The 24,024-nt window shown below is 44.6% G+C and overlaps 1 protein-coding gene across 1 annotated transcript in view; it reads left to right on the forward strand.

Moving 5' to 3' along the window:
* opn8a (opsin 8, group member a) overlaps positions 1-24,024 on the forward strand; it is a 69,617-nt gene that overhangs the window by 13,004 nt on the left and 32,589 nt on the right. Inside the window, exon 2 of the mRNA XM_046299185.1 lies at positions 7,883-8,176. Coding sequence (XP_046155141.1) covers positions 7,883-8,176 — 294 coding nt within the window. The remainder of the gene's footprint in view (positions 1-7,882; positions 8,177-24,024) is intronic.

The following is a 24,024-nucleotide window of genomic DNA, read 5'->3' on the forward strand; positions in this document are numbered from 1 at the left end:
TTGTAGAGAGCCAGACTCTCTGGCCGGGGCGCAGGGTAGGCCCGGGACGGCGACGTCTGTTGGCTTGTTGTTGGTACCTCTGTGAGGAACGCATAAGATTAAGACGGGTCTTCCTCCACATAAGCCGACAGCGTCTGACGAACTTCAAGGCTGAAGGCACTCTGACTTCTGCCTCCTGGTCCGGGAACAATGGAGGGGCATAGCCAAACTGACACTCGTGCGGGGACATACCAGTGGAGGAGGAGCGCAAGGTGTTGTGCGCGTATTCGGCCCAAACAATGAAGGACGACCATGTGGACGGGTTGTTACGAGTCATACATCGGAGGGTGGTTTCCAGCTCTTGATTCATCCTCTCTGTTTGGCCGTTGGACACCGGATGGTACCCTGAAGATAGACTGGCAGAAGCTCCCATGAGTTGGCAGAAGGACTTCCAAAACCTTGAGGCAAACTGGGGACCTCTGTCAGAAACCATATCTTGAGGAATGCCGAAGACTCGGAACACATGATTAATTACCAACTCAGCCGTTTCCTTGGCAGAAGGTAACTTAGTCAGAGGGACGAACCTGGCCGCCTTTGAAAACCTGTTGATTATGACTAGGATAGTAGTATTGCCATGGGATGGAGGAAGGCCAGTAATAAAGTCCAACGAGATATGGGACCAGGGTCTGTGGGGAACAGGTAAAGGGTGAAGGAGTCCTTGAGGGCGGAGGTGAGAAGATTTGCCCTGGCAGCACACGGGGCAGGCATTGACGAAAGTGGCAACGTCTTCTCTTATGGTAGGCCACCAGAACTTACGCTGGATGAACTCCAAGGTGCGACCTACACCCGGGTGACAGGTGAGGCGAGAGGAGTGCCCCCACAGAAGGACCTGAGTCCTCACTGCCTTGGGGACAAACAACCGATTGGCAGGACCTCCTTTCGGGTCCGGTTCGATAGCTTGAGCTCGTCTCACGGTATCCTCAACTTGCCACGAGATCGGAGCCACGATCTTAGCAGCAGGAAGGACAGGCATGTCCGTGTCATCTCGAATGGCAGGAGCGTAGACTCGGGACAGGGCATCCGGTTTGAGATTCTTCGACCCGGGCCAATAGGTGAGGATAAACTGGAATTGATTGAAGAAAAGAGACCATCTAGCTTGTCTAGAGTTCAACCGCTTCGCCTGCTGGATATACTCCAGATTTTTGTGGTCCGTAAGCACTTGAAACGGGTGAGAAGCCCCCTCGAGCCAGTGTCTCCATTCCTTCAATGCCATCTTAACCGCTAGGAGTTCACGATCTCCCACATCGTAGTTCCTGTCAGCCGGGGTAAGCCGGTGTGAGAAGAAAGCGCACGGATGAAGCTTCTTGTCTTCACCCCTCTGAGACAGGACAGCTCCAACACCAACCTCTGAGGCGTCTACCTCCACCACAAACGGTTCATCCGTAGTCGGTAGTATCAGGATGGGAGCAGAGAGGACGCGCTGCTTGAGTCCTTGGAAGGCCGTCTCAGCTTCTCTTCCCCACAAAAACCTTGCATTGCCACCCTTGGTTAAAGCTGAGAGAGGGGCTGCCACCAAGCTGAAGTTCTTGATGAACTTGCGGTAAAAGTTTGTGAAGCCCAGGAAACGCTGAACTTCCTTAACGGATTTGGGGGTGGGCCAATCCGCTACCGCCCCTACCTTCCTGGGATCCATTTGGACTCGACCGGGTTCCACTACAAATCCCAGGAATTGTACTCGGGATGAATGGAATTCACATTTTTCCGGCTTAACGTACAGATGGCTGTCTAGGAGGCGTTTGAGTACTTGTCTGACATGCTTTGTGTGTTCTTGAAGAGAGCTCGAAAAGATGAGGATGTCATCCAAGTAAACGAACACAAATATGTTAAGCATATCCCTAAGCACATCGTTTATGAGCGCTTGGAACACCGCTGGGGCGTTGGTCAGGTCGAAGGGCATCACCAAGTATTCATAGTGCCAGTAGGCGTGTTTAAAGCGGTCTTCCACTCGTCACCAGGTCTGATCCGCACAAGATGGTATGCATTCCGCAGGTCAAGCTTAGTGAAAACAACTGCTTCCTGGAGCAGCTCGAAGGCTGTGGCCATTAGGGGTAGCGGGTAACGGTTACGGACGGTTATGGCATTGAGTCCCCGGTAGTCGATGCAAGGACGTAATCCACCGTCTTTCTTGGCCACAAAGAAAAACCCTGCTCCCGCCGGGGAGGTGGATGGACGCATGAGGCCTGCTTCCAGAGCGTCCTTGATGTAAGTATCCATAGCAGCTCATTCGGGTGGAGATAGGGAAAAGATCCGACACCTGGGGGGGCAGGTGCCCGGAAACAGTTCGATGGGGCAATCATAAGGTCTATGGGGTGGTAGCATGGTGGCCCTCTGTTTGCTAAATACCAGTTTGAGGTCATGGTAACACTCGGGAACTCGGGTCAGGTCGATGGATTCTAAAGACTCGGGAGTAGAACTCGGGGAATTCGGGAAAATACAAGTAGCTTGGCACGTAGGACCCCACTGCTTGATAGTGCCCACAGACCAGTCGATGTGAGGGTTATGGCTGTGAAGCCAGGAGTATCCAAGGACGAGAGGGAACTCAGAACAGGAGATCAAATGAAAGTTCATCAATTCCTGGTGTTGTGAAACTGAAAGTCGCAAGGAGGTAGTGACATGAGTGACAAGTCCAGATCACAAAGGGCTTCCATCCAATGTAGTAACCCTCATGGGGTCACTTAGAGGTTCAGAGGGAACGCCATTCTCCTTCGCCCAGACACCATCCATGAAGTTACCTGCGGCTCCAGAGTCTACCAAGGCTTGAAGGTGAAGCTTGTGGTTGTCCCAGGAAAGGGTGACTGGAATGAGCAGACGGGAGTTGGACGGATGGGAGGAGGTTATGTTTCCCGTTACAGTTCCCCCCGGTCTGTACGGGACAGAGCGTTTCTCTGGAGCCCGGGACACGTGGAGCGGAAATGGACTGATAGGGGCTAGAGGTCTACGGTTGAGTTCTCTCTCTCTCAGACGCTGGTCAATGCGTGAGGCCAACTTGATCAGGGACTCGAGATTGTCCGGTGGTTCCCGAGTGGCCAGTTCATCTTGGATAGTGTCGGAAAGGCCTTTCAGAAAGCACACCGTGAGCACCTCGTTGTTCCAGCCACTCGCTGCTGCCACCGTGTGGAACTGGATGGCATAGTCCGTCACGCTGCGCCGACCTTGGTGGAGAGTCAGGAGCTGTTTGGCTGAGTCAGGACCACTGCTTGGGCCTTGAAACACTCGTTTGAATTCCTCAGCAAAGGCAGAGTAGCTGGCACAGCAGGAACTATGGGCATCCCACACAGCAGTAGCCCGGGCCAGGGCTTTTTCCGACAGCAGGGTGATGATATATGCGATCTTAGACCGGTGGGTGGGGAACGTCGAGGGTTGCAGCTCGAAGGAGAGAGAACATTGGGTGAGAAACCCTTTACAAGCACTTGGATCACCTGAGAACCGTTGGGGAGGTGGAAGACGAGGTTCAGCCAGGGGGTTAACTGCCATGGGTACGTGAATCTGAGGTACTGGGACGGGAACTGTTGCCGGGGTAAGTCGATCAGATATCTGCTTTATGGAAGTCAGCATCTCCGACAGAAGATGAGAATGTCTAGCCATTAAGGCCTCTTGCTGAACCAGGGCGGCTTCGTGGCGTTGGACAGTCTCCTGGTGGTGGGACAGCATGGCAACAAGGTCCTGGGAACTGGCTGCCTCTGGGTTCATTTTTGGCTCTGTGTTTCTGTCAGGACCCGGTTACGAATCCGGGTCTCCGGAGTGAGAAACAGCGACTTAACCAACTGAGCCACGAATAGGCAGAACACAGAAGATGGGGCAGACACAGCAGTACTTGAGACAGTGTATTTAATTAAATAAAAAAGTGAAGTCCTTCAGGAAAACATGTAACTCCACAACCTCAAAAGGAATTCCACAAGAACAAAGGTAATCCTCCAAGACAAAAAGGTAAATCCAGAAGGTGGTAGGTATAGCATAAAAAGCCTCAAAAGATACTCAAAAATAAATAAACAAGAACAAAAAACAGAATTCCACAAGAGAGTCCACCGGGATCAACAAGATAATAATAATATAATAATACATGCCATTTAGCAGACGCTTTTATCCAAAGCGACTTACAGTCATGTGTGCATACATTCTACGTTTGGGTGGTCCCGGGGATCGAACCCACTACCCTGGCGTTACAAGCGCCATGCTCTACCAACTGAGCTACAGAAGGACCACACAAGAATACACAGAATACTAGGGCTGGGTGCTAACATACAAACACAGAGCAAATAACTGAGGAAAACTAAGGGTTTAAATACAATCAGGGGAAACGAGGCACACGTGCAAATAATAATGGGGATCAAGGGAAAACAAAAGGTCAAAAAGCACAATGGGGGCATCTAGTGACCAAAAACCGGAACAACCCTGGCCAAATCCTGACATCTCCATCTATGTATTATCAGTCTATCCTTCCTCTATCCTCCATCTATGTATTCTCAGTTTATCCTTCCTCTAACATCCATCCTCCATTTATGTATTCTCAGTCTATCCTTCCTATATCCTCCATCTACATATTCTCAGTCTATCCTTCCTCTATCCTCCATCTACATATTCTCAGTCTATCCTTCCTCTATCCTCCATCTACATATTCTCAGTCTATCCTTCCTCTATCCTCCATCTATGCATTCTCAGTTTATCCTTCCTATATCCTCCATTTATGTATTCTCAGGCTATCCTTCCTCTATCATCCATCTATGTATTCTCAGTCTATTCTTCCTCTATCCTCCATCTATGCATTCTCAGTTTATCCTTCCTATATCCTCCATTTATGTATTCTCAGGCTATCCTTCCTCTATCATCCATCTATGTATTCTCAGTTTATCCTTCCACTATCCTCCATCTATGTATTCTCAGTTTATTCTTCCACTATCCTCCATCCTCCATTTATGTATTCTCAGTTTATCCTTCCTCTATCCTCCATCCTCCATTTATGTATTCTCAGTCTATCCTTCCTAAATCCTCCATCTACATATTCTCAGTCTATCCTTCCTCTATCCTCCATCTACATATTCTCAGTCTATCCTTCCGCTATCCTCCATCTACATATTCTCAGTCTATCCTTCCTCTATCCTCCATCTACATATTCTCAGTTTATCCTTCCTCTATCCTCCATCTATGTATTCTCAGTATATCCTTCCTCTATCCTCCATCTATGTATTCTCAGTCTATCCTTCCACTATCCTCCATCTATGTATTCTCAGTTTATCCTTCCTCTATCCTCCATCTATGTATTCTAGGTATATCCTTCCTATATCCTCCATCTATGTATTCTCAGTTTATCCTTCCTATATCCTCCATCTATGTATTCTCAGTTTATCCTTCCTCTATCCTCCATCTATGTATTCTCAGTATATCCTTCCTCTATCCTCCATCTATGTATTCTCAGTCTATCCTTCCACTATCCTCCATCTATGTATTCTCAGTCTATCCTTCCTCTATCCTCCATCTATGTATTCTCAGTCTATCCTTCCACTATCCTCCATCTATGTATTCTCAGTTTATCCTTCCTCTATCCTCCATCTATGTATTCTCAGTATATCCTTCCTCTATCCTCCATCTATGTATTCTCAGTCTATCCTTCCACTATCCTCCATCTATGTATTCTCAGTCTATCCTTCCACTATCCTCCATCTATGTATTCTCAGTTTATCCTTCCTCTATCCTCCATCCTCCATTTATGTATTCTCAGTCTATCCTTCCTCTATCCTCCATCTACGTATTCTCAGTCTATCCTTCCTCCAACTATGTATTCTCAGTCTATCCATACTCTATCCTCCATAATCTCTATCTATCTATCTGTCCTCTCCTTATCCCTCACCACTATCTTCAATCTATCCTCTCTCTATTCTCTACCTCTAGCCAATTTCACTGTGAAACAGTTTTACCCCGTGTGAAATAGCCTAATGATGTCCCTGACCTGGCCACTAATTAAACAACAATATACACTGAATGTACAAAACATTAGGAAAATGACATAGACTGACAAGGTGAATCCAGGTGAAAGCTATGATCCCTTATTGATGTCACTTCAATCAGTGTATATGAAGGGGAGGAGACAGGTTGAATAATGATTTTTAAGCCTTGAGACAATTGAGACATGGATTGTGTATGTGTACCATTCAGAGTGAATGGGCAAGACAAAAGATTGAAGTGCCTATGAACGGTGTATGGTAGTAGGTGCCAGGCGCACCAGTTTGAGTGAGTCAAGAACTGTAATGCTGCTCAACTGTTTCTTGTGTGTATCAAGAATGGTCCACCACCCAAAGGACATCCAGCCATCTTGACACAACTGTGGGAAGCATTGGAGTCAACATGGGTGAGCATCCCTGTGGAACGCTTTCGACACCTTGTAGAGTTCATGCCGACGACGGCCTGACGACTTGAGTCTGTTCTGAGGGCAAAGGGGGGTGCAAACTCAATATTAGGAAGGTGCTCCTAATGTTTTGAACATTCACTGTATTTTCACCAGTTGTCCAATGTCAAAGCAGACCTTGTCTAACACAGATGGTAAGATTGCTGATTAGATTCCCGCAAGAAACATTGAATATAAGTTGGTGAATATAAGTTGGTGAAGTTGCTTTGGATGAAAATGTGTGCTAAATGTGTTGGGACAGTGTTTGACTCAATTCAATTAAATAATATTTGTCTTTATACCAAATGGGGCATTAATGCAGGCAAGCAGTTAGAACGAATAACAGTGTGTTCAGCTCAGCTCATGTGGTTTTCATTGCAATAATTGACCAGGTGAAAATGTCCCAAAAAAACACAGTATTATAAAATAGAAGTCTTAAGCTCATTAGATAATGAGCTCATTAACAAACCACCACAGATGTTGCTTGCATTGCTATTTCAATATGATGGCTATGAATAGATAGATGTAGAGGGTAAATAGGAAAATATTGAGTCATTATTTAGTTTTGGTTTTAGATTTATTAAAATATGTGACGTAGAACACATTTAAAGCACATTTGAGGCTGTTCAATGCTCAAACGTTCCCAGCTATCGGCCTAGCAGTTCTAACAAGACGTGGACTGGAGATAAGACCAGGGAATGAGGAAATGAGACTGGACATTAGGAAATGAGACTGGACATTAGAAAATGAGACTGGACATTAGGAAATGAGACTGGATGCAGGAGGGTTCCCATCGAATTCCCTTTCATTTGCTCTGCAGACACCATCCAAACCCCTAAACTCCCAGACAGTTGATTTGGGCAGTCTCCACGTCTCCACATTTCCTCAGTACTGTAGGATGGTGCATTTGGTTAGTTCTCACAATGCAAGTTGAGAGAGACATTCTTAAAAGACCATTGCAAGTGGCAGCACTGAAGCAATCAATTATCCATAAAAAAATATTTGATGTTGCTTTTATAGAACATTCTGTATCCCCGATGACACTCCTCAGCCCTTGAGGGAGAGGAACAGAGGGAGAGAGAAAAAGGTGGATGAAGGGAATGAGGCCTTTGTGCCATCTTGTCACTACATTACCAATACATCAAGGGCTTCAGTTTAGGAGCCAATCTACCATGACAAATACTGCACTTAGGGATTAATAGTGTCCACTCACCCATGTGATGCTCAGTACTCTGCCATGCTCTGCCCTGGAACACCAATATCAGGCCATGCTGGAGAACAACTGTTTGGTACATTCTACTCCTATTATCTCTACCATAGACATCTAGTGACTAACCTCTTCTCTAATTTCTCTCTTTTTCTGAGCTTGATTGGTTAATTGATTGCTAGATTAGTTGATGAACCGTTGCTCGCTCTTCCAGTTTATTTGACTGACTGACTGAACTCTCTCTCTCCCCCCTCCAGCGGTGCTGTCGGTCCTGGGTAATGCTGCGGTCTTGGTGACCTCAGCACTCCGGCCAACTCACCTCAAGGCCCCGGAGCTCCTTACAGTCAACCTGGCGGTGACAGACATAGGCATGGCTCTCAGCATGTACCCCCTGTCCATCGCCTCACTCTTCAACCACGCCTGGATTGGAGGGGACTTCTCCTGCCTGTACTATGGCCTGATGGGGATGATCTTCAGCACGGCCAGCATCATGACCCTGGCTGTCATGGGTCTGGTACGATACCTGGTGACAGGAAACCCACCCAGAACAGGTATTCTGGGTATACACTGGAGTGGTAGAGGTAGATACTCTATAGGGGTAAGGTGACTAGATATCAGGACATATGATAAACAGCGTAACCAAAGCGTATATTATTATTTTATGTGAGTGTGTGTGTGTGTAGAGTAAGTATACATTTATGTGCATATTATGTGTGTATGAGCAAATTATGTGGTGAGTGTTTGTGTGTGTGTTGGAGTCTGTGTGTGAGTGTGTAGGGCCCTGTGAGTGTGCGTAAAAACTGTTCTAGATAGAGCTCAGACTTTCCGACATGATGATCACTGACCCTATGATTTGACCTGAAAATCACTGACTATGATTTGACCTGAAGATCACTGACTCTATTATTTGAATTGAAGATCACTGACTCTATGATTTGACCTGAAGTTCACTGACTCTATGATTTGACCTGAAGATCACTGACTCTATGATTTGACCTGAAGATCACTGACTCTATGATTTGACCTGAAGATCACTGACTCTATGATTTGACCTGAAAATCACTGACTCTATGATTTGACCTGAAAATCACTGACTATGATTTGACCTGAAAATCACTGACTCCATGATTTGACCTGAAAATCACCGACTATGATTTGACCTGAAGTTCACTGACTATGATTTGACCTGAATATCACTGACTATGATTTGACCTGAAAATCACTGACTCTATGATTTGACCTGAAAATCACTGACTCTATGATTTGACCTGAAGAACACTGACTATGATTTGACCTGAAGATCACCGACTCTGTGATTTGACCTGAAGATCATCGACTCTGTGATTTGACCTGAAGTTCACTGACTATGATTTGACCTGAAGATCACTGACTATGATTTGACCTGAAGCTCACTGACTATGATTTGACCTGAATATCACTGACTCTATGATTTGACCTGAAAATCACTGACTCTATGATTTGACCTGAAAATCACTGACTATGATTTGACCTGAAGATCACTGACTATGATTTGACCTGAAGATCACTGACTCCATGATTTGACCTGAAGTTCACTGACTATGATTTGACCTGAAGATCACTGACTATGATTTGACCTGAAGATCACTTACTCCATGATTTGACCTGCAGATCACTGACTCCATGATTTGACCTGAAGATCACTGACTCCATGATTTGACCTGAAGATCACTGACTCTATGATTTGACCTGAAGATCACTGACTATGATTTGACCTGAAGATCACTGACTATGATTTGACCTGAAGATCACTGACTCAATGATTTGACCTGAAGATCACTGACTCCATGATTTGACCTGCAGATCACTGACTCCATGATTTGACATGAAGATCACTGACTCCATGATTTGACCTGAAGATCACTGACTCCATGATTTGACCTGAAGATCACTGACTATGATTTGACCTGAAGATCACTGACTCCATGATTTGACCTGAAAATCACTGACTATGATTTGACCTGAAGATCACTGACTCCATGATTTGACCTGAAGATCACTGACTCCATGATTTGACCTGAAGATCACTGACTATGATTTCACCTGAAGATCACTGACTATGATTTGACCTCATTTTTTAAATTTTAGATCCCAATTGACTTGAAAGCACCATTATTTCAATTTATGCTCAGCTGTACCTTGCAAGTGCAACACCAACTGATCTATTTGGTTGTCAAAGCTTGCGTTTTGAAATATAATATGGTCAGAGAAGAACAGTATTGGCAGGCCAGGCATAAAGCCAATGTGCTGTGATAATGTATTCGACCTACTGCACAAACCTCATTCCTACAGAACTGTTCATATTAAGTTAATACTTAAAAAATGAAGTATTGTTTTTAAAAAATGATCTACACAGTGTATTGACACAGAGAGAGAGAGAGAGAGAGAGAGAGAGAGAGAGAGAGAGAGAGAGAGAGAGAGAGAGAGAGAGAGAGAGAGAGAGAGAGAGAGAGAGAGACAAACGAACAGAGACAGACAGAGAAAACAAACACAGAGACAGACAGCAACAGACAGAGAAAACAAGCAAAGAGACAGACAGCAACAGACAGAGAAAACAAACAAAGAGACAGACAGACAGAAAAAAAAACACAAAGAGACAGACAGAGAAAACAAACACAAAGAGGCAGACAGAGAAAACAACACAGAGACAGACAGCAACAGACAGAGAAAACAAACACAAAGAGACAGACAAAGAAAACAAACACAAAGAGACAGACAGAGAAAACAAACACAGAGACAGACAGAAAACAAACACAGAGACAGACAGCAACAGACAGAGAAAACAAACACAAAGACAGACAGAGAAAACAAACACAGAGACAGACAGCAACAGACAGAGAAAACAAACACAGAGAGACAGACAGAGAAAACAAACACATAGACAGACAGCAACAGACAGAGAAAACAAACAAAGAGACAGACAGAAAAGCAAACACAGAGACAGACAGAGAAAACAAACACAGAGACAGACAGAGAAAACAACACAGAGACAGACAGCAACAGACAGAGAAAACAAACAAAGAGACAGACAGAGAAAACAAACACAGAGACAGACAGAGAAAACAACACAGAGACAGACAGCAACAGACAGAGAAAACAAACAAAGAGACAGACAGAAAACAAACACAGAGACAGACAGAGAAAACAAACACAGAGACAGACAGAGAAAACAAACACAGAGACAGACAGAGAAAACAAACACAGAGACAGACAGAGAAAATAAACACAGAGACAGACAGAGAAAATAAACACAGAGACTGACAGAGAAAACAAACACAGAGACTGACAGAGAAAACAAACACAGAGACAGACAGCAACAGACAGAGAAAACAAACAAAGAGACAGACAGAAAACGAACACAGAGACAGACAGAGAAAACAAACACAGGGACAGACAGAGAAAACAAACACAAAGAGACAGACAGAGAAAACAAACACAGAGACAGACAGAGAAAATAAACACAGACAGACAGCAACAGACAGAGAAAACAAACACAAAGACACAGACAGAGAAAACAAACACAGAGACAGACAGAGAAAACAAACACAGAGACAGACAGCAACAGACAGAGAAAACAAACACAGAGAGACAGACAGAGAAAACAAACACATTGACAGACAGCAACAGACAGAGAAAACAAACAAAGAGACAGACAGAAAAACAAACACAGAGACAGACAGAGAAAACAAACACAAAGACAGACAGCAACAGACAGTGAAAACAAACAAAGAGACAGACAGAAAACAAACACAGAGACAGACAGAGAAAACAAACACAGAGACAGACAGAGAAAACAAACACAAAGAGACAGACAGAGAAAACAAACACAGAGACAGACAGAGAAAATAAACACAGACAGACAGCAACAGACAGAGAAAACAAACACAAAGACACAGACAGAGAAAACAAACACAGAGACAGACAGAGAAAACAAACACAGAGACAGACAGCAACAGACAGAGAAAACAAACACAGAGAGACAGACAGAGAAAACAAACACATAGACAGACAGCAACAGACAGAGAAAACAAACAAAGAGACAGACAGAAAAACAAACACAGAGACAGACAGAGAAAACAACACAGAGACAGACAGCAACAGACAGAGAAAACAAACACAAAGAGACAGACAGAGAAAACAAACACAGAGACAGACAGAGAAAACAAACACAGAGACAGACAGAGAAAATAAACACAGAGACAGACAGCAACAGAGAGAGAAAACAAACACAAAGAGACAGACAGAGAAAACAAACACAGAGACAGACAGAGAAAATAAACACAGAGACAGACAGCAACAGAGAGAGAAAACAAACACAAAGACACAGACAGAGAAATCAAACACAGAGACAGACAGAGAAAAAAAACACAGAGACAGACAGCAACAGACAGAGAAAACAAACACAAAGACACAGACAGAGAAAACAAACACAGAGAGACAGACAGAGAAAACAAACACATAGACAGACAGCAACAGACAGAGAAAACAAACAAAGAGACAGACAGAGAAAACAAACACAGAGACAGACAGAGAAAACAACACAGAGACAGACAGCAACAGACAGAGAAAACAAACACAAAGAGACAGACAGAGAAACAAACACAAAGAGACAGACAGAGAAAACAAACACAGAGACAGACAGAGAAAACAAACACAGAGACAGACAGCAACAGACAGAGAAAACAAACAAAGAGACAGACAGAAAACGAACACAGAGACAGACAGAGAAAACAAACACAGAGACAGACAGAGAAAACAAACACAAAGAGACAGACAGAGAAAACAAACACAGAGACAGACAGAGAAAATAAACACAGACAGACAGCAACAGACAGAGAAAACAAACACAAAGACACAGACAGAGAAAACAAACACAGAGACAGACAGAGAAAACAAACACAGAGACAGACAGCAACAGACAGAGAAAACAAACACAGCGAGACAGACAGAGAAAACAAACACAGAGAGACAGACAGAGAAAACAAACACATAGACAGACAACAACAGACAGAGAAAACAAACAAAGAGACAGACAGAAAAACAAACACAGAGACAGACAGAGAAAACAAACACAGAGACAGACAGAGAAAACAACACAGAGACAGACAGCAACAGACAGAGAAAACAAACACAAAGAGACAGACAGAGAAACAAACACAAAGAGACAGACAGAGAAAACAAACACAGAGACAGACAGAGAAAACAAACACAGAGACAGACAGCAACAGACAGAGAAAACAAACACAAAGACACAGACAGAGAAAACAAACACAGAGACAGACAGAGAAAACAAACACAGAGACAGACAGCAACAGACAGAGAAAACAAACACAGAGAGACAGACAGAGAAAACAAACACAGAGACAGACAGCAACAGACAGAGAAAACAAACAAAGAGACAGACAGAAAACAAACACAGAGACAGACAGAGAAAACAAACACAGAGACAGACAGAGAAAACAAACACAAAGACACAGACAGAGAAATCAAACACAGAGACAGACAGAGAAAAAAACACAGAGACAGACAGCAACAGACAGAGAAAACAAACACAAAGACACAGACAGAGAAAACAAACACAGAGAGACAGACAGAGAAAACAAACACATAGACAGACAGCAACAGACAGAGAAAACAAACAAAGAGACAGACAGAGAAAACAAACACAGAGACAGACAGAGAAAACAACACAGAGACAGACAGCAACAGACAGAGAAAACAAACACAAAGAGACAGACAGAGAAACAAACACAAAGAGACAGACAGAGAAAACAAACACAGAGACAGACAGCAACAGACAGAGAAAACAAACAAAGAGACAGACAGAAAACGAACACAGAGACAGACAGAGAAAACAAACACAGAGACAGACAGAGAAAACAAACACAAAGAGACAGACAGAGAAAACAAACACAGAGACAGACAGAGAAAATAAACACAGACAGACAGCAACAGACAGAGAAAACAAACACAAAGACACAGACAGAGAAAACAAACACAGAGACAGACAGAGAAAACAAACACAGAGACAGACAGCAACAGACAGAGAAAACAAACACAGCGAGACAGACAGAGAAAACAAACACAGAGAGACAGACAGAGAAAACAAACACATAGACAGACAACAACAGACAGAGAAAACAAACAAAGAGACAGACAGAAAAACAAACACAGAGACAGACAGAGAAAACAAACACAGAGACAGACAGAGAAAACAACACAGAGACAGACAGCAACAGACAGAGAAAACAAACACAAAGAGACAGACAGAGAAACAAACACAAAGAGACAGACAGAGAAAACAAACACAGAGACAGACAGAGAAAACAAACACAGAGACAGACAGCAACAGACAGAGAAAACAAACACAAAGACACAGACAGAGAAAACAAACACAGAGACAGACAGAGAAAACAAACACAGAGACAGACAGCAACAGACAGAGAAAACAAACACAGAGAGACAGACAGAGAAAACAAACACAGAGACAGACAGCAACAGACAGAGAAAACAAACAAAGAGACAGACAGAAAACAAACACAGAGACAGACAGAGAAAACAAACACAGAGACAGACAGAGAAAACAAACACAAAGAGACAGACAGAGAAAACAAACACAGAGAGACAGACAGAGAAAACAAACACAGAGACAGACAGCAACAGACAGAGAAAACAAACAAAGAGACAGACAGAAAACAAACACAGAGACAGACAGAGAAAACAAACACAGAGACAGACAGAGAAAACAAACACAAAGAGACAGACAGAGAAAACAAACACAGAGACAGACAGAGAAAATAAACATAGAGACAGACAGCAACAGACAGAGAAAACAAACACAAAGACACAGACAGAGAAAACAAACACAAAGAGACAGGCAGAGAAAACAAACACAGAGAGAGACAGCAACAGACAGAGAAAACAAACACAAAGACAGACAGCAACAGACAGAGAAAACAAACACAAAGACACAGACAGAGAAAACAAACACAAAGAGACAGGCAGAGAAAACAAACAGAGACAGACAGAGAAAACAAATACAAAGAGACAGACAGAGAAAACAAACACAAAGACACAGACAGAGAAAACAAACACAGAGACAGACAGACAGAAAGACAGAGAAAATAAAACACAGATAGACAGACAGAATAAACAAACACAGAGACAGACAGCTACAGACAGAGAAAACAAACATAGGGAGACAGACAGATAACACAAACACAAAGAGACAGACAGAGAAAACAAACACAGAGAGACAGACAGAGAAAACAAACACAGAGACAGACAGCTACAGACAGAGAAAACAAACCTAGGGAGACAGGCAGAGAAAACAAACAAACACAGAGAGACAGACAGAGAAAACAAACACAGAGACAGACAGCTACAGACAGAGAAAACAAACATAGGGAGACAGACAGAGAAAACAAACACAGAGACAGACAGACAGAAAGACAGAGAAAATAAAACACAGATAGACAGATAGAATAAACAAACACAGAGACAGACAGCTACAGACAGAGAAAACAAACATAGGGAGACAGACAGATAACACAAACACAAAGAGACAGACAGAGAAAACAAACACAGAGAGACAGACAGAGAAAACAAACACAGAGACAGACAGCTACAGACAGAGAAAACAAACATAGGGAGACAGACAGATAACACAAACACAAAGAGACAGACAGAGAAAACAAACACAGAGAGACAGACAGAGAAAACAAACACAGAGACAGACAGCTACAGACAGAGAAAACAAACACAGAGAGACTGACAGAGAAAACAAACACAGAGAGACAGACAGAGAAAACAAACACAGAGACAGACAGCTACAGACAGAGAAAACAAACACAGAGAGACTGACAGAGAAAACAAACACAGAGAGACAGACAGAGAAAACAAACACAGAGACAGACAGCTACAGACAGAGAAAACAAACACAGAGAGAGGTGAAGGTAAAACAGCAGAAATTGTTCTTGCCAATTGCCAATTGCCAATTAGCTTCAGCCGGCTGGTGTGCACTTTGGATAGCCTATCTCCGGGGCTAGTTAGGGGCTGTCAATAAAATACACAATGTAATTGAGACCCTGTTTTCGTGTTGCACTCCTTTTTGTTTTCTCATTAAATGCTCTCAACATCTGCATATGTATAATTTTTTACATATTGTCGCATGTACATTGTGTACATTGTGTACTTTACCAATGGTGCCTAACCAGGTCGCAATTGTAAATGAGAACTTGTTCTCAACTTGCCTACCTGGTTAAATAAAGGTGAAATAAAAAATAAATAAAAACTAGCCCCATAGAGATATCCAAACTCAACCGAAATTTACCACATGTATTACGATTGGGTCGAGTGCAGAATTGATGATTACTTTTGTGCTGCCAAATGTGGGCATGTAGGCAAGACTGAAACAAACCATAACTTAATTTACATAGTGATGCAGTCACGATCAAAAGTCTCACAAAAATCTGTTTTAGACAAATCTGACATTATGACCAAATATTTTCTTATTTACATTTTTTGGTCAATTTGACAGTAGAATAAATGTTTCTGTCACACCCTGATCTGTTTCACCTGTCCGTGTGCTTGTCTCCACCCCCCTCCAGGTGTCGCCCATCTTCCCCATTATCCCCTGTGTATCTATACCTGTTTTTTCTGTTTGTCCGTTGCCAGTTCGTCTTGTTTGTCAAGTCAACCAACGTTTTTGTTCTCAGCTCTTACTTTTTCCAGTCCTCCTGGTTTTGACCCTTGCCTGTCCTGAATCTGAGCCCGCCTGCCTGACCACTCTGCCTTCCTCTGACCCAGAGCATGCCTGACCACTCTGCCTTCCTCTGACCCTGAGCCTGACCCTGACCACTCTGCCTTCCTCTGACCCAGAGCCTGCCTGACCACTCTGCCTTCCTCTGACCCAGAGCCTGCCTGACCACTCTGCCTTCCTCTGACCCTGAGCCTGCCTGACCACTCTGCATTCCTCTGACCCTGAGCCTGCCTGACCACTCTGCCTTCCTCTGACCCTGAGCCTGCCTGACCACTCTGCCTTCCTCTGACCCTGAGCCTGCCTGACCACTCTGCCTTCCTCTGACCCTGAGCCTGCCTGACCACTCTGCCTTCCTCTGACTCTGAGCCTGCCTGACCACTCTGCCTTCCTCTGACCCTGAGCCTGCCTGACCACTCTGCCTTCCTCTGACCCTGAGCCTGCCTGACCACTCTGCCTTCCTCTGACCCTGAGCCTGCCTGACCACTCTGCCTTCCTCTGACCCTGAGCCTGCCTGACCATTCTGCCTTCCTCTGACCCTGAGCCTGCCTGCTGACCTGTAACTTTGCCCCACCTCTGGATTGTGGACCTCTGCCTACCCTGACCCTGCCTGCCATCTGGTATCGTTGCTCCACCTCTGGTTTACTGACCCCTGCCTGCCTTGACCTGTCTATTGACTGCCTCTGTTGGAATATTAAACAATTGTCAATTTGATGTGTCTGCATCTGGATTTTACCGTGATTCCGGATAGTTTCTGACTCATATTGATGCTATGTAGGCTGTTTTGTAAATGTGAAGTTGGTTTTTAGGGGCAGTTGCTCTTTAAAGTTGCTGTATACTGACAGGACCAGGGCAACTTAACTGTAAAGAACAATCCAAGAGTCTTTAAGAACAGTGGAAACACAACCAAACATTACAGATAAGAAGCAACATAGCCCCCTAGGATAAATCAATATAAAGAGACATGAGCCAAAAACAATTACCTGTAGAATGGAATGAGTTACTAGACCTCTATGTTTAATTTCATCAATTCTAGAGGCTAATGTGAGATTTCTAGATTATATAACATTTGAAGACATCATTTAAAACTTCTTAAGGCTGAGATCCCGTTAACGGGCTCGATATGACAACAACCAGTGAAAGTGCAGGGCGCCAAATTCAAAACAGAAATCTCATAATTAAAATTCCTCAAACATACAAGTATTTTATACCATTTTAAAGATAAACTTGTTGTTAATCCCACCACAGTGTCCGATTTCAAAAAGGCTGTACGGCGATAGCATGCCATGCGATTATGTTAGGTCAGCACCTAATCACAGAAAAACACAGCCATTTTTCCAGCCAAAGATACATATATGTTTTGTTCAATAAAGTTCATATTTATAACCAAAAATCTCAGTTTATATTGTCGCGTTATGTTCAGTAATGTTTTGCTTCCAAAACATCCAGTGATTTTGCAGAGAGCCACATCAATTTACAGAAATGCTCATAATAAACATTGATAAAAGATACAAGTTTTATGCAGGGAACTTTAAATAAACTTCTCCTTAATGCAACCGCTGTGTCAGATTTCAAAAAAGCTTTACGGAAAAGGCACACCATGCAATAATCTGAGTACAGCTCTCAGAGACAAAAACAAGCCATACAGATACCCGCCATGTTGTAGAGTCAACAGAAGACAAAAATAGTATTATTAATATTCACTTACCTTTGATGATTTTCATCAGAATGCACTCCCAGGAATCCCAGTTCCACAAATGTTTGTTTGGTTTGATAAAGTCCATCATTTATGTCCAAATATCTCCTTTTTGTTCGCGTGTTTAGTTCACAAATCCAAATACACGAGGCGCAGGCCAGACAAAGTAAAACAAATCCATTACAACTCGTAGAAACATGTCAAACAATGTACAGAATTACTCTTTAGGATGTTTTTAACAAATGTTCAATAATGTTTCAACCGGAGAATTCCTTTGTCTTTAGAAAGGAACACAGCTACCTCTCACAGGCGTGCGCCTGACTGAACTCATGGCATTCGGCCAGACCTCTTACTCAATCAGGTCTTATTCTCTCCTCCTTCACAGTAGAAGCCTGAAACAAGGCTCTAAGCCTTAGTGAGTGCAATATGACCCCATAGACACTGTATATTGGATAGGCAAAGACTTGACAACATACAAACCTCAGATTTCCCATTTCCTGGTTGGATTCTTTTCTCAGGTTTTGGCCCGCCATATGACTTCTGTTAGACTCACAGACATCATTCAAACAGTTTTAGAAACTTCAGAGTGTTTTCTATCCAAATATACTAATAATATACATATCTTAGCTTCTGGGCCTGAGTAGCAGGCAGTTTACTTTGGGCACCGTATTCATCCAAGCTACTCAATACTGCCCCCAGCCATAAGAAGTTTTAAGGGCCTATGTATTTTCAATGTTTTGTTCACCTACACTTTAACCACAAAGTCATATTTCCCCCATCTTCCTGGCTTCCCTCCCCCTTACATTCTATGTTTAAGGTCAAGTTTTTTTATTTGTCATATACACATGATATACCTTGCCTTCGGAAAGTATTCAGACCCCTTGACTTTTTCCACATACCTCATAATGACAAAGTGAAAACAGTAAAAAATTACCAAAAGTACCAAATTGTTTATATTGGTTCTACAGACAGATTAGTCTTCTCTTTCAGCAGTAGGCACTTGCTTTTCAAACTGTACGTACTGCATTTTGAAAAGAAAAACTGACAGCTGCAACCAACCATAGAAATATAATCCATCGATGGCAGTTCTCATTCAAGTCAGGACAGGCATCCATTGCTAGTGTACCCATGAGTTTAACAGTCACATTTCCACTGTTAGAGATTACAATACCCTTCTATGGATTATTTGTCTATGGCCACAAAGCAACAAGATGTAAATTTGACAAATTTGCAAATGTATAATAAAAAAAAAACATCTTATTTGTGTTCAGCCCCTTTGTTATGAGACTCGGCACTGAGCTCAGGTGCATCCTGTTTCCATTGATCATCCTTGAGATGTTTCTACAACTTGATTGGAGTCCACCTGTGGTAAATTCAATTAATTAGTCATGATTTGGAAAGGCACACAGCTGTCTATATAAGGTCCCACAGTTGACAGTGCATTGTCCGTAGAGCTCAGACAGGATTGTGTCGAAGCACAGATCTGGGGAAGGATACCAAAACATTTCTGCAGCAATGAAGGTCCCCTAGAACATGGTGGCCTCCATCATCCTTAAATGGAATAAGTTTGGAACCACCAAGACTCTTCCTAGAGCTGACCGCCCAGCCAAACTTAGCAATCAGGAGAGAAGGGCCTTGGTCAGGGAGGTGACCACGAACCTAATGGTCACTCTGACAGAGCTCAGGAGTTCCTCTGTGGAGATGGGACAGCCTTCCAGAAGGACAACCATCTCTGCAGCAGTCCACCAATCAGGCCTTTATGGTAGAGTTGCCAGAAGGAAACCACTCCTCAGTAAAAGGCACATGACTGCCCGCTTGGAGTTTGCCCACTCCAGAGCACTCAGGACCTCAGACTGGGGCGAAGGTTCCCCTTCCAACAGGACAACGACCCTAAGCACACAGCCAAGACAACTCAGGAGTGGCTTCGGGACAAGTCTCTGAATGTCCTTGAGTGGCCCATCCAGAGCCTGGACTTGAACCCAATCAAACATCTCTGAAGAGACCTGACAATAGCTGTGCAGCGACGCTCCCATCCAACCGGAGCTCTAGAGTTCATCTGGGGAGATGGGAGATCCTCCCAGAAGGACAACTATCTCTGCAGCACTCCACCATTCAGGCCTTGATAATAGAGTAAGTAGCAAGACGGAAGCCATTCCTCAGTAAAAGGCACATGACAACCCACTTGGAGTTTGCCAAACGGCACCTAAAGACTCTCAGACCATGAGTGTCATGTTTGTCAATTATTATCATGTCTTGTCCCTGTGCTCCCCATTCTATTCGTTTCCCTCTGCTGGTCTTATTAGGTTCTTTCCCTCTTTCTATCCCTCTCTCTCCCCCTCCCTCTCTCACTCTCTCGCTCTCTCTTCTCTCTATCGTTCCGTTCCTGCTCCCAGCTGTTCCTATTCCCCTAATCAATCATTTAGTCTTCCCACACCTGTTCCCGATCCTTTCCCCTGATTAGAGTCCCTATTTCTTCCTTTGTGTTCCGTTCCTGTCCTGTCGGTTCCTTGTTTAGAATTCACCGTGCTGTGATTGTGTATCGCCCTGTCGTGTCGTGTTTTCCTCAGATGCTGCGTGGTGAGCAGGTGTCTGAGTCTGTCTGGTTCAAGTGCCTTCCCGAGGCAACCTGCTGTTCACCTGCTGTTCAAGATCGAGTCTCCAGTTTGTCCTCGTCATTTCGAGTGAAAGTTGTTTTTTTGTTTGTATTTACTTTACTGGATTAAAGACTCTGTTTTCGCCAAGTCGCTTTTGGGTCCTCTTTCACCTGCATGACAGAAGGAACCGACCAAGGAATGGACCCAGCGACTTCAGACGCTCGTTACACTGCCGTCGAGATCCAAGGAGCCATGCTCGGCAGACACGAGCAGGAATTGTCTGCTGCTCGCCATGCCGTGGAGAACCTGGCCGCTCAGGTTTCCGACCTCTCTGGACAGTTCCAGAGTCTACGTCTCGTGCCACCTGTTACTTCCTGGCCTGCCGAGCCTCCAGAACCTAGGGTTAATAACCCACCTTGCTACTCCGGGCAGCCCACTGAGTGCCGCTCCTTTCTCACGCAGTGTGAGATTGTGTTCTCTCTCCAACCCAACACATACTCTAGAGAGAGCTCGGGTTGCTTACGTCATTTCACTCCTTACTGGCCGGGCTCGAGAATGGGGCACAGCTATCTGGGAGGCAAGGGCTGATTGCTCTAACAAGTTCCATAACTTTAAAGAGGAGATGATTCGGGTTTTTGACCGTTCAGTTTTTGGTAGGGAGGCTTCTAGGGCCCTGGCTTCCTTATGCCAAGGTGAACGGTCCATAACGGATTATTCTATTGAGTTTCGCACTCTTGCTGCCTCTAGTGAGTGGAACGAGCCGGCGCTGCTCGCTCGTTTTCTGGAGGGACTCCACGCAGTGGTTAAGGATGAGATTCTCTCCCGGGAGGTTCCTTCAGATGTGGACTCTTTGATTGCTCTCGCCATCCGCATAGAACGACGGGTAGATCTTCGTCACCGGGCTCGTGGAAGAGAGCTCGCATCAACGGTGTTTCCCTGCTCCGCATCGCAACCATCTCCCTCCTCTGGCTTTGAGACTGAGCCCATGCAGCTGGGAGGGATTCGCATCTCGACTAAGGAGAGGGAACGGAGGATCACCAACCGCCTGTGCCTCTATTGCGGAGTTGCTGGACATTTTGTTAATTCATGTCCAGTAAAAGCCAGAGCTCATCTGTAAGCGGAGGGCTACAGGTGAGCGCAACTACTCAAGTCTCTCCATCAAAATCCTGTACTACTTTGTCGGTCCATCTACGCTGGACCGGTTCGGGTGCTACATGTAGTGCCTTGATAGACTCTGGGGCTGAGGGTTGTTTCATGGACGAAGCATGGGTTCGGAAACATGACATTCCTTTCAGAGAGTTAGAGAAGCCTACGCCCATGTTCGCCTTAGATGGTAGTCATCTTCCCAGTATCAGATTTGAGACACTACCTTTAACCCTCACAGTATCTGGTAACCACAGTGAGACTATTTCTTTTTTGATTTTCCGTTCACCGTTTACACCTGTTGTTTTGGGTCATCCCTGGCTAGTATGTCATAATCCTTCTATTAATTGGTCTAGTAATTCTATCCTATCCTGGAACGTTTCTTGTCATGTGAAGTGTTTAATGTCTGCCATCCCTCCCGTTTCTTCTGTCCCTACTTCTCAGGAGGAACCTGGCGATTTGACAGGAGTGCCGGAGGAATATCATGATCTGCGCACGGTCTTCAGTCGGTCCCGAGCCAACTCCCTTCCTCCTCACCGGTCGTATGATTGTAGTATTGATCTCCTTCCGGGGACCACTCCTCCTCGAGGTAGACTATACTCTCTGTCGGCTCCCGAACGTAAGGCTCTCGAGGATTATTTGTCTGTGTCTCTTGACGCCGGTACCATAGTGCCTTCTTCCTCTCCGGCCGGGGCGGGGTTCTTTTTGTTAAGAAGAAGGACGGTACTCTGCGCCCCTGCGTGGATTATCGAGGCTGAATGACATAACGGTTAAGAATCGTTATCCGCTTCCCCTTATGTCATCAGCCTTCGAGATTCTGCAGGAGCCAGGTGCTTTACTAAGTTGGACCTTCGTAACGCTTACCATCTCGTGCGCATCAGAGAGGGGGACGAGTGGAAAACGGCGTTTAACACTCCGTTAGGGCATTTTGAGTACCGGGTTCTGCCGTTCGGTCTCGCCAATGCGCCAGCTGTTTTTCAGGCATTAGTTAATGATGTTCTGAGAGACATGCTGAACATCTTTGTTTTTGTCTATCTTGACGATATCCTGATTTTTTCTCCGTCACTCGAGATTCATGTTCAGCACGTTCGACGTGTTCTACAGCGCCTTTTAGAGAATTGTCTCTACGTAAAGGCTGAGAAGTGCTCTTTTCATGTCTCCTCCGTTACTTTTCTCGGTTCCGTTATTTCCGCTGAAGGCATTCAGATGGATTCCGCTAAGGTCCAAGCTGTCAGTGATTGGCCCGTTCCAAGGTCACGTGTCGAGTTGCAGCGCTTTTTAGGTTTCGCTAATTTCTATCGGCGTTTCATTCGTAATTTCGGTCAAGTTGCTGCCCCTCTCACAGCTCTTACTTCTGTCAAGACGTGTTTTAAGTGGTCCGGTTCCGCCCAGGGAGCTTTTGATCTTCTAAAAGAACGTTTTACGTCCGCTCCTATCCTCGTTACTCCTGACGTCACTAGACAATTCATTGTCGAGGTTGACGCTTCAGAGGTAGGCGTGGGAGCCATTCTATCCCAGCGCTTCCAGTCTGACGATAAGGTTCATCCTTGCGCTTATTTTTCTCATCGCCTGTCGCCATCTGAGCGCAACTATGATGTGGGTAACCGTGAACTGCTCGCCATCCGCTTAGCCCTAGGCGAATGGCGACAGTGGTTGGAGGGGGCGACCGTTCCTTTTGTCGTTTGGACAGACCATAAGAACCTTGAGTACATCCGTTCTGCCAAACGACTTAATGCCCGTCAAGCTCGTTGGGCGTTGTTTTTCGCTCGTTTCGAGTTTGTGATTTCTTACCGTCCGGGTAGCAAGAACACCAAGCCTGATGCCTTATCCCGTCTGTTTAGTTCTTCTGTGGCTTCTACTGATCCCGAGGGGATTCTTCCTTATGGGCGTGTTGTCGGGTTAACAGTCTGGGGAATTGAAAGACAGGTTAAGCAAGCACTCACGCACACTGCGTCGCCGCGCGCTTGTCCTAGTAACCTCCTTTTCGTTCCTGTTTCCACTCGTCTGGCTGTTCTTCAGTGGGCTCACTCTGCCAAGTTAGCTGGTCATCCCGGTGTTCGAGGCACTCTTGCGTCTATTCGCCAGCGCTTTTGGTGGCCGACTCAGGAGCGTGACACGCGCCGTTTCGTGGCTGCTTGTTCGGACTGCGCGCAGACTAAGTCGGGTAAC

The sequence above is a fragment of the Oncorhynchus gorbuscha genome, linkage group LG14 (assembly GCF_021184085.1).
Source record: "Oncorhynchus gorbuscha isolate QuinsamMale2020 ecotype Even-year linkage group LG14, OgorEven_v1.0, whole genome shotgun sequence".
NCBI classification, from domain to species: domain Eukaryota; kingdom Metazoa; phylum Chordata; class Actinopteri; order Salmoniformes; family Salmonidae; genus Oncorhynchus; species Oncorhynchus gorbuscha.